The sequence below is a fragment of the Dreissena polymorpha genome, chromosome 3, assembly GCF_020536995.1.
Source record: "Dreissena polymorpha isolate Duluth1 chromosome 3, UMN_Dpol_1.0, whole genome shotgun sequence".
Classification (NCBI taxonomy): Eukaryota; Metazoa; Mollusca; class Bivalvia; order Myida; family Dreissenidae; genus Dreissena; species Dreissena polymorpha.
The window spans coordinates 78,418,830-78,436,597 of record NC_068357.1 but is presented as its reverse complement, the minus strand read 5'-3'; the positions used below and the strand labels follow the sequence as shown (position 1 = coordinate 78,436,597).

The 17,768-nt window shown below is 36.7% G+C and overlaps 1 protein-coding gene across 2 annotated transcripts in view; it reads left to right on the top strand.

Moving 5' to 3' along the window:
- LOC127874851 (bromodomain adjacent to zinc finger domain protein 1A-like) overlaps positions 1-17,163 on the top strand; it is a 53,998-nt gene extending 36,835 nt beyond the window's left edge. For both annotated transcript variants that reach the window (XM_052419504.1, XM_052419503.1), the window contains exons 22-27: positions 56-186; positions 7,326-7,441; positions 8,483-8,530; positions 10,880-11,077; positions 11,578-11,714; positions 15,853-17,163. In XM_052419504.1, the coding sequence (XP_052275464.1) occupies positions 56-186; positions 7,326-7,441; positions 8,483-8,530; positions 10,880-11,077; positions 11,578-11,714; positions 15,853-16,122 (900 nt within the window). In that variant the 3' untranslated portion in view covers positions 16,123-17,163. The remainder of the gene's footprint in view (positions 1-55; positions 187-7,325; positions 7,442-8,482; positions 8,531-10,879; positions 11,078-11,577; positions 11,715-15,852) is intronic.
- The last annotated feature ends 605 nt before the right edge of the window (positions 17,164-17,768 follow it).

Below are 17,768 nucleotides of genomic sequence, written 5' to 3'. Positions count from 1 at the left end.
GAATTTGTGAATTGTTTTGTCCACCTCATAACCACTGCTTTCTTCCTGCATACAGGTTGTTCCAGAGGGAGAGTGGTTCTGCCCGGACTGTCGCCCCAAGGAGTTGAAGTCACCCCGTAAAGGTCGCCGCCGTGCCTTCAGTCAGGAGGACTCCAGTGAGGAAGAGGAGACCCAGGAGGAGGGCAGGTCAGCCACTGGTTTTATAACAACCCTCTCAAGACTAGAACACCATGGTCTTGCAAAAATCCTTATAAACATGACCTGTTTTGTAACGACCCTCTTAACACTAGAACATCATTTTATGGAAGGATCCTAATAAATAGGACTTAGTTTTGTAAGGGCCCTCTCATAAACGGGGCTTGGTTTTTATTGCGATCGTGTGGGATAATAAAGGTACAAAGCGTTGTGTGTTCAGGTTCTTCCTTTTACTTCAGATTCAAATATAAACAATGACGTATATAAACAACAACAAATATGGCGTGACGTCAGGGACGTAATACACTTAAGCGCGGCGCGGCAAATGACGTTACGTTACATTCACAACATTCTGGGGGCCGCGAAAAGTGACAATTATTTACAATCAGAGGAGAATATGTATCATTACTTATGAAATCCTGAATCATTCGTGACAATCGTAAGATTGCAGAAACACTAATTTGATCACGAGTATACACGTTAATTTGAAATTAATATCAAATGTTTATCACTCAGTTTCTGAATAACAATTTCTTAACTGTCTCTCGTATTTCAATTACATGTACACTCAGCTGTCTATTTCAGTATTTCAATCACAATTGCGCGTTTAACTTTTAATACTTAAATGGTTTCTATTCAATATCATTGACTGTCTCTAATGGTTAGAGTTTGCACGTTGTACGTTTTGGGAATAAATCGCCACTCTGTTCCACTGTTTGCTAAGTTCTTCTTGTACGACTTGGTAGTTGAATAGCTTCTTTAGGTGATTGGAAGCAGCAATATAAGTCGTAGCATTGTCTAATACCATCACCGTGGGCAACGACTTCCGGCTGGCAAATCTCCGGAACGCTTGAAGGAACGAGTCGGTTGATAGGTCAGGTGGGGGTGGGGTAGGCGGAGGTTCGTCCGACATGTAAGAGCAGGACCGAAAGCCAGGGCTAATTGTCGCGTCGTACACATTACCAACTTGCTGACTTCCGGACGACGTCTGCCTTTGAGCACGTGGATGCTGTGGGCTGTTGTCGGTGAAGTTATCTGCACAACCGGGAGAAAATGGAGTAGGTTTTTTAAAATAACTTTGAGGGTGACCTGAATAAGGATATTGGCGATTAGAACCTACCGATGTTTGCCTTTGATACGGGGACTCAGTCCTATTTCCGTTCGTATATTGCACATGCGACATTGGCTGACTGTAACTACCACCATCGTTATAATCTCCTCTTTGGTTGTAGCTGTTGTCATTTCGTATATCAATTTGAGTTGGTGGATTCAACTGTAACTGAATACCAGATTTCGATATATAAGGGTACTTATTCTGTTGTGATTGTTGCCCAGACATTGGCGGAGTTTGTTCCAACTGACGCATGTCATATGCACTACTTTCTTGGCCGTTATTATATCCACTAGATACATAATTAAGTGCTTGGTACCCAGTTCCGATACGATAATCTGGCAGTGTAGAGTATTTATCACGTTGCTCCAGAGGGGTCGAAAACTGACCGGACCCGATGGGCGTGGGTGACATAGAGGCGCTTTTTCCGGGACCTTTCTTGATTGTGAGTTGCAGGATGTTTGTGGCCCCGCAGACCACCTCCTGGGCCTGGTTGTGGCTGATGTTCGTGGCGTTCACGTTTCCTATCTTCAGTACAACATCGCCGGGAGCCAGGCTGTTAGAGTTCGCCGCCACACTTCCTGGCGTCACAGTTCTGTCAGGAAAGAAAGAAGAAGCGTCTGGGTTCAAACCATTGCTGTTGCGCTGCTGATTACTTAAATTTCTCTGGTCATCTCGTGGTAGATCGGTAGCATGCGGGGCTACTCTCTTCTCCTGTTGATCTCGGAGAGCTTGTAAGCGACACAGCTGGATATCCAGTTCCGCTGAATACGTGTCTGTTTGAAAGATTTCTTCCTCCAATCCCTCTATCTCCGTCTGTGAAAGTATTTTCTCATTCAGTGTCTCTATAATCGTGACTTTCGCTTCAATAGCGTTTAGAATAGCGTGAAAATCGGTCAATGAATCGTTCTCCTTAGATTGTTCGATTTTCTCCAAATATTTCTCAATGAAACGGCGGTGACCCTCTCTCTGTATCTGTATTCTCTGTAGATTCATTTTTTGTAACGGCACCAATATCGCGATCGTGTGGGATAATAAAGGTACAAAGCGTTGTGTGTTCAGGTTCTTCCTTTTACTTCAGATTCAAATATAAACAATGACGTATATAAACAACAACAAATATGGCGTGACGTCAGGGACGTAATACACTTAAGCGCGGCGCGGCAAATGACGTTACGTTACATTCACAACAGTTTTGTTAGGGCCCTCTCATGAACAGGTCTTGGTTTTATTAGGGCCCTTTCACAAACATGGCTTGGTTTTGTAACAACCCTCTATTAAACATGGCTTGGTTTTGTTAAAACCCTCTAACGAGCAGGGCTTGGTTTTGTAACAAAACTCATCAACAGGGCTTGGTTTTGTTACAACCCTGTCATGATCAGGGCTTGGTTTTGTAACAACCCTCTAATGAACAGGACTCAGTTTTGCAACAACCCTTTCATGAACAGGACTTAGTTTTGTAACAACCCTCTCATGCACAGGACTTAGTTTTGTAACAACCCTCCCATGAACTGGACTAGGCTTTGTTACAACCATCTAATGAATAGAACTTGGTTTTGTTACAACCATCTAATGAATAGGACTAGGCTTTGTTACAATCATCTCATGAATAGGACTTGATTATGGAAAAAACAAACTGTAATGAACAGGACTTTACAGCAGCCTTCACATGAATAGGTGTGGGTTTGGTTTCAACCCTTTTATGAACAGGACTTGGTTTTGTTACAATCGGTCATGTCTTGAACATGGTTTTGATATTACCACCTTATAAACAGGCCTTTGTTTTGCTACTTGAACATGGTTTTATCTTCTTATTATCAGGTCTTTGTTTTGTAACAACACTTATTATTAGAATGTTTTTTAACAACCCTGTCTTGAACAGTTGTACTGTAACAATTGTCTATTGAACAGGTTTTGGCCATTGTTTTGTAACGACCCTGATAAGAACATTGTTTTGTAACAGATTAAGAATGTTCTGCACTGTTTAATAAATCTAAAAAAATTTAAACCCATGATTAAGCAATTCAAAGCAGGATTTAGCCTATGTTAGCGTTTCCGATCGCCAAAATCGCCAAAGGCGATTGAATCTTTCAGCCGGCGATTTTAAGTTTAAAATGTGAATTAAAATGGCGATTGCAAAATACCCTGATATTTCTCTATAAGTATATAATATTCCCTACTTTTAAAGAGAACTCGGTACCGATTTCCACATGTAATCGCCATAAAAGCTCCAGGTGGTAATAGATAGTCCACTGATAAGAGATAACCGGATGCCCTTATCGTATATTCAAGCCACATAACACAGTCATGTATGCTGACAGATGCATCACGGGAAATTTTCTGGTAACTTTCCAGTCGCCAAACTGTGATATTTAACGTCCAATCAGTTACGAGAATGCTTATGGAGGCGGAGTTATATAGCGAGTATTATTTTTGATTGACGTCGGTCACAGAGTAAGCATTTATCGCAGGTTTATTAACAATGAATCACAGTTGTAGCATTAATATGTGATATAAAACCGGTAAATAAAGTAGTACATTAAAGGAGGTTTTGGGCATCATCATCACACCTATTTACCGTACTGTAAACAACCATTAATTAAGAGAAGTTAATTGCAATTGGTGAGCAGTGTAAATTTACTTACGGCGAGTAAGTTGTGAAAAACAAAACCCGTTAATAATTTGATCGGTAACAAATTAAATCCAGTGCATGTATATTTTATCAGGTCTATTTGTAGAACTGATTTACACCGTTTTTCTACAGCCACATGATAATAACTATCCACTATGCATTAATACCGGTATGCCATGTAGAACCCGTGTTATAAGAAAGAGCGCGAAATAATTGCTGTCGTCTGCAATGCCAAGTTCTACGCATGCAAAGCATGCTTTTTTAAAAACAGACGATGTGTAACTAAAAATAGCCTAGCCGCTCAGTACATGGAGTATTTAAGACTTACAAATTTACCGGTACGTTTGAATAAATTATATATTGCAACTATGGAAAAATATGTCAATTCAAGAATACATTGAGTTAAATGTATTTTTCAAGAATCAAGAAGCACCAGACTACGGCAAAAATTATTGGGAGAAGGGGGGGGGGGGGGTGAATAGGAGTTACGCAAGACCCACCCAATTAAAGACCGGGGCAAATCTGAAAGATCTTACATTGTATACAGTTTATGCCAGTGCATGAAAATAAATATAAATGGAAATAAAAAAAAACATGAAATTATTTGATTTCACGTAACAAATAATTTATTTAAATGTGTCTTCATTGATAATTTAATACAGTCATTATTGATACCTATAGATTCATGATAATGATTATGTGGTTCATTGAGCAAATAAGGTTATAATGTGGGTCGTCATCGTAGTGCTGAAATTTGGCTACTAATTTTTTTTCCTTAGCGCCAACCTAGATTTAGCAAATAAATATGTAAAAAGCAACAACTGACCCATACTATAGCCCTACTTTTTTACCAACGCTCTTATTAGCAAGTTACCTATTCAGTTGTTGGTTTTCCCAGAGTGCCTGATATTAATAGATAAAGTAAATTGGTAATTGGTTTTATGCTGTCTGCTCCTCATCAGTATCTAAGGGTTGGAAGTGAAGCCTTTAAAACTAAAATCCGTTAAGAAATTTCTTAAATCAAATTAAATTTTCTAGGGGATTACAGGTTTTTTTTCTTTCTTTGTGACCCGCCGAAAATCAGCCCTTTCCCCTCTGAATTTTTTTCCCCCTCGGCTGGTAACTTTTCCCCTAGATTTCATTTTCCCCTCAAAAAAAAAAATATTTTTTTGTTTTGTTTTGTTTTTTAAACCTTTAAATATATAAGTTTACCTGATCCAGTGTAGAAAATAGTAGACTATTGCATAATTAAATTTTCTGTTTCCTTGAATTTGTTTAAAAAACAGTAAAATATGCTTAATTGATTATTTAAGACAGGGTTTTTTTTGGCCCGATTTTATAGCCGAAATTCGGCTATGTTCCCAATCCCAAAAAGCATATTTTTTTCCCAAAATGTGGCAAAAAATTCCCGATTTAAAAAAAATAAAAAAATTTATTTTTTTTTTTTTTTTTTTTAGAAAAAAGTGTCTAATGCGTATTTTATCTCAATTTTATATCAATTACAACTAACAAAGTATTATATGATTTTGTTCTTTTAATTTGAATGATTATAAAGAGTTATGTAAAATTTAGGATGTCCCTAATCAGTGGACTTTTCGTGTGGAAAAAAAGGCTAATGAATTTATTTTCCCAATTTCATGAAAATGCCGATAAAATTCCCAATTCCAAAGCCATGGGCTATCTTCCCAAAAAGTGGAAAAAAAACCCTGTAAGACTTTGCTTATTTTCCCCCAAAATCCAGCGTTTCGTGTGATTTTTTCCCCCCAAATACGGCGTTTCGGGCGATTTTTTTCCCCTCAAAAAAGGCCAGGCCCTTTCCCTAAAATCAGATAAAAACCCCTGTGATTACATATAGGTTATTTGTTTGATTCGGTGGAATATCAATTTTTATTCACAAGTGATCATAGAAAAAAATATTTTCACAAGTGGCACAGCCAGGAGTGAAAATACATTTTTTTCTATGATCACGAGAATCCAACAAATTTTCTTTTTATGCCCCCGGTAGGGTGGTATATAGCAGTAGAACTGTCCGTCAGTCAGTATGTCAGTATTTCAGTCTGTCCGTCCATCTGAAAAACTTTAACATTTTGCAATAACTTTTGCTATATTGAAGATAGCAACTTCATATTTGGCATGCATGTGTATCTCATGAAGCTGCACATTTTGAGTAGTAAAATTTCAAGGTGAACATCGTCCTTCAAGGTCCAGGGTCAAAAAAACAAAGTCAAGGGAAGTATTAAGCTTTAAATGGACATAGTTATCTTACCTGACCACGTATATATTTTTGTTAAATAAATCAAAGCGGCGCAGTAGGCGGCATTGTGTGTCTGACAAACACATTGTGGTAAAAGGTCAAGGTCATCCTTTACAATCTATGGTAAAAAATACAGATTTAAGGGAAGTAATAAGCTTTAAAAAGGGAGAAAATTATTCAATATTGAACATAGCCACTTTATATATTTGGCATGCATGTGTATCTCATGGAGCTGCACATTTTGAGTGGTGAATCTACAGCCACGGTAGTGGCTTTTAATTATTTGCTACTAAAAATGGAGATTTGTTACAGACAATTATTTTCAAGGGAAGTAATTTATATAATTATAAATCTCATATTATATATTTCCTTACCAAGAATTGAAGTTCTTTTCACAGTTACTGTACAGATTTATTATTTTGATTATTTATTACCCAAATGATTGATTTTTCAATTATATTGTTTAGATGATATAATTATAATTTCTTTGATGTTCATTACATACCTGTGGACTTATGTCCATAGATACATGATCAACTCTGCCTATGATCTCTTCTAATGGTCATAATTGACTGTGAGACCCCCCACCCCCCCCCCCCCCCCGGTTGGATTGGACAAAATTCAAGGGAAGTAATAACCTTTAAAGGGAGATGATTTCTATACCTGCCAAATGATAAATATTTTTTTTTATTTCAATGCGGCGCAGTACTGAGTAGGGGGCATTGTGTTTCTGACAAACACATTTCTTGTTTTTATGCTTTTTTTCACTGTTTATTTACATTGAAAGATAGTTCAAGTAGAGAATTTTGCTGGAATAATGACGTCATTTCGTCAAAAAATGACGTCATTTCAAAGTAAAACATCGATAATTTTCACTGTTATTTTCCACTGTTTGAAACAGTGAATTATCAGTTATAATTCACTTATATTTCTATATGAACCAATGGAAAGCATAAAATAAAAATGGTTTCAAATGTGTATCTGAGTGGTAAAAGGTAAAAAACGCTTGATGCAAGTGCGTAAAGTGTCGTCCTAGATAAGGGGAAAACATTTCCGCTTTAACTCGGATTTTTGTTGAAAAGAGGCTTCCTTTTAAATCAAGCATGTTACATGTCCATGTGATTGCTGTTTAGTGATGGTGAGGAAGATATGGAGGCAGAGGATGAGGCGAGTGATGAGGAGGGGGAGGAGGAGGAAGACACCAAGGCTGTAAAGATCAAGATGAATCTGGGGAAGATGGCTGGCAAAGGTGAGGAAAATGATATGGACTGTGCTCTGTGAAAAAGGGGTTTAATGCATGTGCGTGACGTGTCGTCCCAGATTAGCCTGTGCAGTCCACACAGGCTAATCAGGGATGGCACTTACCGCTTTTATAATATTTTCTGTTACAAGGAACTCTTCTTAGCATAATCCAGCTTAGGCAGAAAGTGTGGTTCCTGATAAGCCTGTGCGGAATGCACAGGCTAATCAGGGAAGACACTATACGCACATGCATTTAACCCCTTTTTCTCAGAGCATGGCTCATATGTATTTCAATGTTGTGTGCTATGAGTAACTTTTTAGCTCACCTGTAATGAAGTGACACGGTGAGCTTTTGTTATCGTGTGGCGTCCTCGGGGTGCGTGCGTCCGTCAACAATTTGCTTGTGTAGACAGTAGAGGTCACAGTTTTCATCCAATCTTTATGAAATTTGGTCAGAATGTTTATCTTGATGTAATCTGGGTTGGGATTGTATTTGGGTCATCTGGGGTCAAAAACTAGGTCACTAGGTCAAATAATAGAAAAACCTTGTGTAGACAATAGAGGTAACAGTTTTTATCCAATCTTTATGAAATTTTGTCAGAATGTTTATCTTGATGAACTCTGGATTGAGATTGTATTTGGGTCATATGGGGTCAGAAACTAGTTCACTAGGTCAAATCATAGAAACACCTTGTGTAGACAAAAGAGGTCATAGTTTTCATCTGATCTTGATGAAATATGGTCAGAACGTTCATCTTGATAATATCTGATTTTGGATCGTATATGGGTGATCTTGGGTCAAAACTTAGGTCATCGGGCCAATTCTAGTAAAACCTTGTGTAGATGAAAGAGGTCATAGTTTGCATCACGTCTTAATGAAATTTTGTAAGAATGTAGTAATTGATGAAATCTGGCTTGGGATTGTATATGGGTCTGAACCCTTAATGACACAGATGAGACAGAACAAGTAATTATGATTATTAAATGGCAAACAAATGCAGGTTTATTATTCTCAGATAATTAGCTTTCTTCTTTTTCCAATTTTCAGAAAAGGCAGGAAAGATCAAGATGAGTCTTGGAAAGATGACTGGCAAAGGTAAAGGAAGAGATATTTACATAATGTTGACGATTTAAATACAAATGCAGATTTATAATTCTGAGGATAATTGCTCTTACTTTTCCTTTATCTTTTGGAAATAGGTTGTGCAGGTTGAATTAAATCAATTGCAATTCACTTTTTGAAACTTTATTGGTGTATAGATGCCAATAACGAAAATTGCCTTGCACAAGAGCCATTACTGTACACTTTCTTAAATAAGAGTTATTGCCATTTGTTATTTTTGTATGATGTTACTTTTCAGGGCTATATCTCAGATACCCTACAAGATTTCAACATGACACTGTCTTGGTGTATAGATATCAATGAGGAGAATTTCACTGCAAAAAACAATTACCCTTCACTAATTTGTTTTAGAATTATACCGTTTATCAAGGGATTTGCACCCATCCATAAACACAATTTATTCGGCAAGGGATATCAATTCAATGAATTAGCTTGTACTTTTTTTTTGTAACTGCGACTTTGACCAAACTGGCCCAAACTGATGTCCCAAACAAGGTTTGCATGTAAGCACCTACTCACAAAGTTTCAGTGCAATACCTCCTTCCAAACTCCAGTCATATTACGATACCCCTTTTTAGCTCACCTGAGCACAACCTGGTGGTTAGCTTTTGTGATCTCCTTTTGTCTGTAGGTTCTGCGTCGTCTACCATTTGCCTTGTTAACACTATATAGGCCACATTTATTGTCCAATGTTTATGAAACTTGGTCAGAACATTTTTTCAAATGATATCTCAACTGAGAGGGAAAATGGTTCCGGTTCGTTGAAAAACTTGGTCACCAGGGGGCGGTTCAGTTTTACTTATTTGTCTATAGTGAAACACTCTTTTAGTCAAATTTATAATCCAATCTTCATGAAACTTGGTCAGAACATTTGTTTAAAAATGGTTTCTTTTGTAAACAAAAATCAAGTTTAGGCAGAAAGTATAGTCCCTGATTATTCTGTGCAGACTACAGCATTCAACTCCATTTTCCCAGAGCCCGGGTCAAATTTAAAACAAAAGCAAAACTAACATCATGTTCATTCACCTTAACCCTTTCCCACTTAGAATCAAAGTGAAAATGGCAAACAGCATAAAACCAGAACAGTCTGAGAGTTCAGGTTTTATGCTGTTGGCTGCTCATCAGTAACTAAGGGTTGGAAATGAAGCCTTTGAAACTTGAATCTAGTAAGAAAGGTCTGTAATTATCCCCACGCTTTTTGAAAAAAAGGTGGGGATATTGTGGTGATCTCCGCCGTCCGTCCGTCCGTCTGTCCGTCCGTCCTGGCCACTATCTCCTCCTACACTAAAAGCACTAGAACCTTGAAATTTACACACATGGTAGCTATGAGCATATGTGCGACGGTGCACTATTTGGAATTTTGATCTGACCCCTGGGTCAAAAGTTATAGGGGTTGGGGTGGGGCCGCGTCAGAAATTATCACTCATTTTTTTAGGTTATTTTACATTTACTTCTTTATTTCTACACCGATTCACTTCAAATTGATACTGGACCTCACCTATGACAATACGGTCAATCTCAACCATGCATGGCCCCATTCCCAACCCTGGGGCGCCCCGCCCACATAGGCCACACCCACCAAAAATTTCCATTTACTATAATTTTTTCATTTCTACACGGATTCACTTCAAATTGATACTGAACTTTTGTTATGACATTAGGGTCAATCTCAACTATGCATGGCCCCAATCCCAACCCTGGGGTGCCCGCCCACATAGGCCACACCCACCAAAAAAATCCATTTACTATAAAAAAAATTTAGGTTATTTTACATTAACTTCTTCATTTCTACACTGATTCACTTCAAATTGATACTGAACCTCTCTTATGACAAAACGGTCAAACTCAACTATGCATGGCCCCGTTGCCAACCCTGGGGCGCCACGCCCACATAGACCACACCCGCCCAAAATTGCCTTTTACTATAATTTCTTCATTAATACACTGATTCACTTCAAATTGATACTGAACCTCTCTTATGACAATACGGTCAATCTCAACTATGCATGACCCCATTACCAACCCTGGGGCACCCCGCCCACATAGGCCACACCCTCCCAAAATTGCCTTTTACTATAACTTCTTTATTTTTACACCCATTCACTTCTAATTGATACTGAACTTCTCTTATGACAATACAGTCAATCTCAACTATGCATGGCCCCATGATCAACCCTGGGGCGCCCTTGGGTCAAACATGCGGCGTGGGGATACGCGTCGGCCTCTGCCGCGCCATTTCTAGTTAAATTTAACTTTATAAGGGAAAACAAATGCGTAAAGATACGTATCCAAGTGTTAAAAATCTTCACTTATCATTTCCAGGTGGTAAGAAGAAGACTAGTCCAAAACTCACCCCCAGCTCGAGTCGCCAGTCGTCTCGCAAAGGAAGTCCCCGGGACAGTCCTGTAACAGTGGGAGGTGGGAAGAAACGCAAACAATCATCTCCCTTGGTCTTAGAAAACCCAAAAATGAAGAAAAGTGGGAAGTCTATGTCAAAACTTGCTCAGGATTTTAAAACTGGTATAGTCTGATTTCACATATTTATAGTTTTTGTTTTCTGTAAAAGAAAGTTTTGCTATGACATGCAGCAGGGATTTTGCATCAAAATTTGTGATTATGCACTATCCTGATCATTTTGTAAAATTTAATATGTAATTGTTTATTTACAAAATATCTGTTCTGTATCAAAGGATTTTTGCGAGCCATTTTGGGAAATATCCAATTTTGAGATTTTGAATTTTTTCTGCTAGTTTTGATATAACATTATAATCATCAAAATTATAAAAACAAAATAATATAAATTACAGTTATATACTTTGTTAGATGTTATTGACAAAAATTAGGTATAATAATCATGTCATTTCTTTAAAGAAATTTGGAAAAAATTCAAATTTGTTATTTGTTCATCGAAATGATGGGAATGGGTCGGTTTAAGGATCCGTAGATATAGCTGGAAAAGAACAGTGTTATACTAGGCAATATAGTCTGTTTGGTTCTCACATTACCCATGTGTATTGTAGACGATGTAAAGCACTATGTGAGCAGTTCCCGTGGTAACAGTCAGGTACAGCAGCTGAAGCTTCTGGAGGACGTCGTGCTGGGACTAATGGAGGATGAGGAGGCGTGGCCCTTCCTCAGGCCTGTCAACAAGAAAGACGTGAGTGTGATAGGCTGGTTTCATAGGAAAAACTGCATGTGCATAAAGTGTTATCCCAGATTAGCCTTTGCAGTCCTTCCAATCTACCAATCCTTTGACAAAAGCCCATATCCACTAACCTATCTTTTGACTTATTTAACAAGCAATCATTTGACTTAAAGCCCATATTTACCAACCAATATATGGACTAATGGGTCATATCCACCAAGCAATTTTTACACTCATGACCTGTATTCATCATCCAATCTTTTGAATAAAGGCCGTATTCACCATCCAATCTTTTGACTAAAGGCCGTATTCACACTCAATCTTTTGACTAAAGGCCGTATTCACAATCAATCTTTGGACTAAAGGCTTTATTCACAATCTTTTGGCTAAAGGCTGTATTCCCAAGCCAATCTTTTGACTAAAGGTCGTATTCGCCAACCAATCTTTTTACTTAAACCTGTATTCACCAACCAATCTTTTGACTAAAGGCCATATTTTCCAAATAATCATTTGACCAAAGGCTGTATTCACCAGCCAATCTTTTGACTAAAGGCCCTATTTACCAATCAATCTTTTGACTAAAGGCTGTATTCACTTACCAATCTTTTCACTAAAGGCTGTATTTTCCAAACAATCATTTGACTAAAGGCTGTATTCACCAGCCAATCTTTTGATTAAAGGCTGTATTCACCAACCAATCTTGACTAAAGGCCGTATTCACAATCCATCTTTTGACTAAAGGCCATATTCACCAACAAATCTTTTGACTAAAGGCTGTATTCACCAACCAATTTTTTTACTGAAGGCTGTATTTTCCGAACAATGATTTGACTAAAGGCTGTTTTCACCAACCAATCTTTTGACTTAAGGCTGTATTCACCATCAAATCTTTTGACTTAAGGCCGTATTCACAATCAATCTTGAATAAAGGCCATATTCACAATCAATCTTGACTAAAGGTCGTATTCACCAACCAATCTTTTGACTAAAGGCCATATTCACCAATCAATCATTTGACTAAAGGCCGTATTCACCAACCAATTTTTATGTCCCCCACTATAGTAGTGGGGGACATATTGTTTTTGCCCTTTCTGTTGGTCTGTTGGTCTGTTTGCGCCAACTTTAACATTTTGCAATAACTTTTGCTATATTGAAGATAGCAACTTCATATTTGGCATGCATGTGTATCTCATGAAGCTGCACATTTTGAGTGGTGAAAGGTCAAGGTCAAGCTCATCCTTCAAGGTCAGAGGTCAAATTTATGTGGCCAAAATCACTCATTTTATTAATACTTTTGCAATATTGAAGATAGCAACTTGATATTTGGCATGCATGTGTATCTCATGGAGCTGCACATTTTGAGTGGTGAAAGGTCAAGGTCATCCTTTAAGGTCAGAGGTCAAATATATGTGGCCCAAATCGCTTATTTTATAAATACTTTTGCAATATTGAAGATAGCAACTTGATATTTGGCATGCATGTGCATCTCATGGAGCTGCACATTTTGAGTGGTGAAAGGTCAATGTCAAGGTCATCCTTCACAAGGTCAAGGTTATCCTTCAAGGTCAAACATCATATAGGGGGACATTGTGTTTCACAAACACATCTTGTTTTAACTAAAGGCTGTATTTTCCGAACAATCATTTGACTAAAGGCTGTATTCACCAACCAATCTTTTGACTTTAGGCTGTATTCACCATTGAATCTTTTGACTTAAGGCCGTATTCACAATCAATCTTGAATAAAAGCCATATTCAAAATCAATCTTTTGACTAAAGGCCATATTCACCAATCAATCATTTGACTAAAGGCCATATTCACCAATCAATCATTTGACTAAAGGCCATATTCACAAATCAATCATTTGACTAAAGACCATATTCACCAATCAATCATTTAACTAAAGGCTATATTCACCAATCAATCATTTGACTAAAGGCCATATTCATCAATCAATCATTTGACTAAAGGCCATATTCACCAACCAATCTTTTGACTTAAGGCCATATTCACCAACCAATCATTTGACTAAAGGTAGTATTCATCAATCAATCATTTGACTAAAGGCCATATTCACCAATCAATCATTTGACTAAAGGCCATATTCACCAACCAATCATTTGACTAAAGGCCATATTCATCAACCAATCTTTTGACTAAAGGCCATATTCACCAACCAATCTTTTGACTAAAGGTCGTATTCACCAACCAATCTTTTGACTAAAGGCCATATTCACCAATCAATCATTTGACTAAAGGCCATATTCATCAATCAATCATTTGACTAAAGGCCATATTCATCAATCAATCATTTGACTAAAGGCCATATTCACCAACCAATCTTTTGACTAAAGGCCATATTCACCAACCAATCGTTTGACTAAAGGTCGTATTCATCAACCAATCGTTTGACAAAAGCCTGTAATTTCCAGCCAATCTTATTCTAAAGGCCTTTACCAACCAATCGTTTGATGTAAGGCGGGTATTTATTCATCAACCCTTCTTTAGAGTTAACATGACTTGCATGAACAGAAGATTGGGAGTAATTTACTTCAAGCCTGCCAGACTTCATATAATCCGCAGCCTGGCCACATGACTTGTGTTGGCATTGGTCATGCAATCTTCTCTATGGTCATTCTCAATCTTCCTCTGATTGAGTCAGCCAGTTATCAGTTCCTGTGATACAAATGTGCACGTAGAACAGTTTAACCATTTAACAGAGAAGAAGTGTGAGTTGGTTAACTTACTGCCAAGACATCATATATATACTGTTGAAAAAACAGCAGAAAAACATCTCAACAATTATACTAACAAATTAACCTTTTCTAACCTTTTCTATTAAAACTTCGTGCTTTGTTGTATAATGACAACAACATATGTGCTAAACAACTTCATAAATTAGGATTGTGGGAAGAAAATGTCTTAATGTGTGTGTTATATGAAGACTAAAATTTTGTTGATGATTTAAATTTTTGTTAATATTTTTAATGAATTTTTGTTAAAAAATTCTTACTATATTCTTAATGCATTTTCATTTGTAATACAAAGTGACTTAGTCAGACCCATGCATTTGCTGAAATATATTATGATTGTTCTTGAATATACCCTCAGTGAAAAAAAAAGAAATTATTTTTCTCTGAATTCAAATCACCAATAAAATTCTATATTTCACTGAAAATGCATACTATTGTTTCATCTGAAAACACATAAATAAAATATATAATAAAGCTAGGCCCTCAACTGATTCCTATATTCCTATATTTTCCTATATTTTGGAGAATTTTCCCATATTTTTAAAAACCTATATTTCCTATATTTTTTACTTGTTTCCTTTATTTTGTTCTGAAAATTTCCCCCCTTTTTTAAAAATACTTATAAGAAGTAATACTGCGTTTAGATATTTTAATTTACAGTGTAAAAAGCTGTCCCTCCTCTTCCAAAGCATCACCATCTTGCAGGAGTGCTGTTGTACACCATTGTGATATCTATATGGACACCTTTAATGAAGAAAAATACAACCATTTCAAAGGTGTCCACATTGATGACCACAGTGTGTTGCTGCATCAGCATATCTGCCTTGGTGGTGAAGATGAGGGACTGTTTTGTTAAGTAAATATGAATTTAATGATTATTGAAGGAAAACAAGCAAGTAAGATGTTCTCTACATATCTCTAGAACATTACTTTTTACCATAAAATTCCCATATTTTAATTCTAAACAAGCCCAAACCTCCTTTATTTTGATGCAAAAATTCCTATATTTTTTCCTATATTTTCACCTTAAGTCAGTTGACGGCCTGTAAATCGAGGGTGAATGGAAAACTGATGTTTATGAACATGTCTGTTCGAGGTATGCTAATTTCACTCTAAACCTACAAATTGTAGAAAATATAACAAATGAGCCTTGCTCTGGTAAAACGGGGCTTATAATGCATTTGGGTAAAGTGCCATCACAGATTAGCCTGTGCAGGAAATGAAAAGAATCAGGGATGACACTTTCTGCCTAAACTGGATTTTCGCTAAGAAGAGATGTCCTTTAAAGAAAAAATACCATAAAAGAGGAAAGTGGGATGAAATAGTACACTTGTACATGAAGCCTTGTTTTCCCCAAGCAAGGCTAAAAAATTGCTGATGAATATGTGTCTTTGTAGGCCCCTGATTACTATGAGGTCATCAAGAAGCCAATGGACTTTCAGACGATCAAAAACAAGATCAACAAGTTCATGTACTCGGATCCCGGCGAACTGGTGAGCGACGTCAGACAAATATTCACCAACTGTGTCGAATACAATCGCCGAAACACCCAGGAATTCAAGGCAGGTGTGTCCATGTCAAAACTGTTTGAACGACGCATGAAAAACCTTGAGGAATCTGCGGCCGCAAATGGGCCCACCACGGGGAAGAGAGCTCGGACAAAATAATCAACAAATAGTCATAATTCCATGTCATTCTCTTATTTTTCTCATCAGCATTTCTTTGGTTATGCATGTTTTTGATATGCATTAAACCCAGCAAGCTACATTACAAGGAATGTAAATATATCAACTCTTTGTATATTCATACACATTTTCAATTATGTAACAACTGACACTGACAGAAAATATTTTATCCATTTGGTTACATTTGAATATGTTTTATTAGTAGATACTAACAGCTGTATCAATTTTAATGATCAAATATTTAGCACTAATTGAATGAATACTACTAACAGCTGTATCAATTTTAATGATCAAATATTTAGCACTAATTGAATGAATACTACTAACATCTGTATCAATTTTAATGATCAAATATTTAGCACTAATTGAATGAATACTGAATTCCACTTATTTACCTCTTCATTTTGTGTCTGAAAATATTTTCAATGGCATTATGCTGTATTTGTATTGTCTTGAATCAAATGTTTTCTTTTCTTTAATGGATAAGTGTTGTGTTGTAGAAACATCTATTATTGCTATTAATTTCTTTGTTTTAATATGTTATTATATAAGAAACGAAATTGCTTCTTATATGGTTAAATAGTGCTTTCTTTCAGTTATGATTAATGTACCAAATGTGGTTGCAATTTGATACAAAAACAGGTCAAAACCATTTCACCTTACAAATATTATACATAATGTATAAACTTAAATGCGTAAATCTTATCAATATAGATTATTTTCGCAACTAATATTTAACATAATGTATTAACTTGAATGCTTACAAACGCTTACTTTGATGTTCTACATGTCAAACTGTTTGGGATTTATGTCGAGTATAGAAGAACCAGACTATGTTTTGTTTAAAAAATTATTATTGACTTGTTTCCCCAATTGTTGTGCTGTTGAATTTATAGTAATTTAGCTTGAAACATGTTGACTATGAATCAGGAACAAAATAATATGAGAATTTATTTGATCATGTTGTATTTATTATTATTGTCTCTATAGTGCATGTTTGTAGACAAATAAAATGACACTTGACACTTGTTTATAATGTACCCTTTACCTCTTTGATACATATTTTGACGTGTTTGTAGTCCCTTAGAAAGTTCATTTAATTGAAGACCTTTCTTACTAGATTCAACTTTTAACGGCTTCATTTCCAACCCTCGGATACAAATGAACAGCAAACAGCATAAACCTGAACAGACTGCAAGTTACTTGCAGGCTGTTATGGTTTAATGCTGTTTGCACATAGCCATTTTCACTTAATTAACCTCTGAGTGGGAAAGGGTTAAAGTTCCAAATGTGTTATGTAATCACCTAAGATTTGTCAGTGGTTTGTTGTCAGCATTTACCTTTCGAACACTAGATGCAACATTTATTCCCATCTTTGTGAAAACAGTTTCCCTTACGGAATCTTCCTCTTTCAGGTCACTCAGGGTCAAAAACTAGGTCACTAAGGTCTAATTAAGGAACTCTTTATGAAATTGCTCAGACCATTTGTTTGCCCATTCTTCATAAACTTACAACAGTTGTTGTCTAGCGATTTCAACGATTGAAATATGTCCATTGAAAAACATGGCAACCATGTGGTTATAGTCGCAAAAGTTGCGTTTGTGAAACACAGTGTCTCCTACTGCACT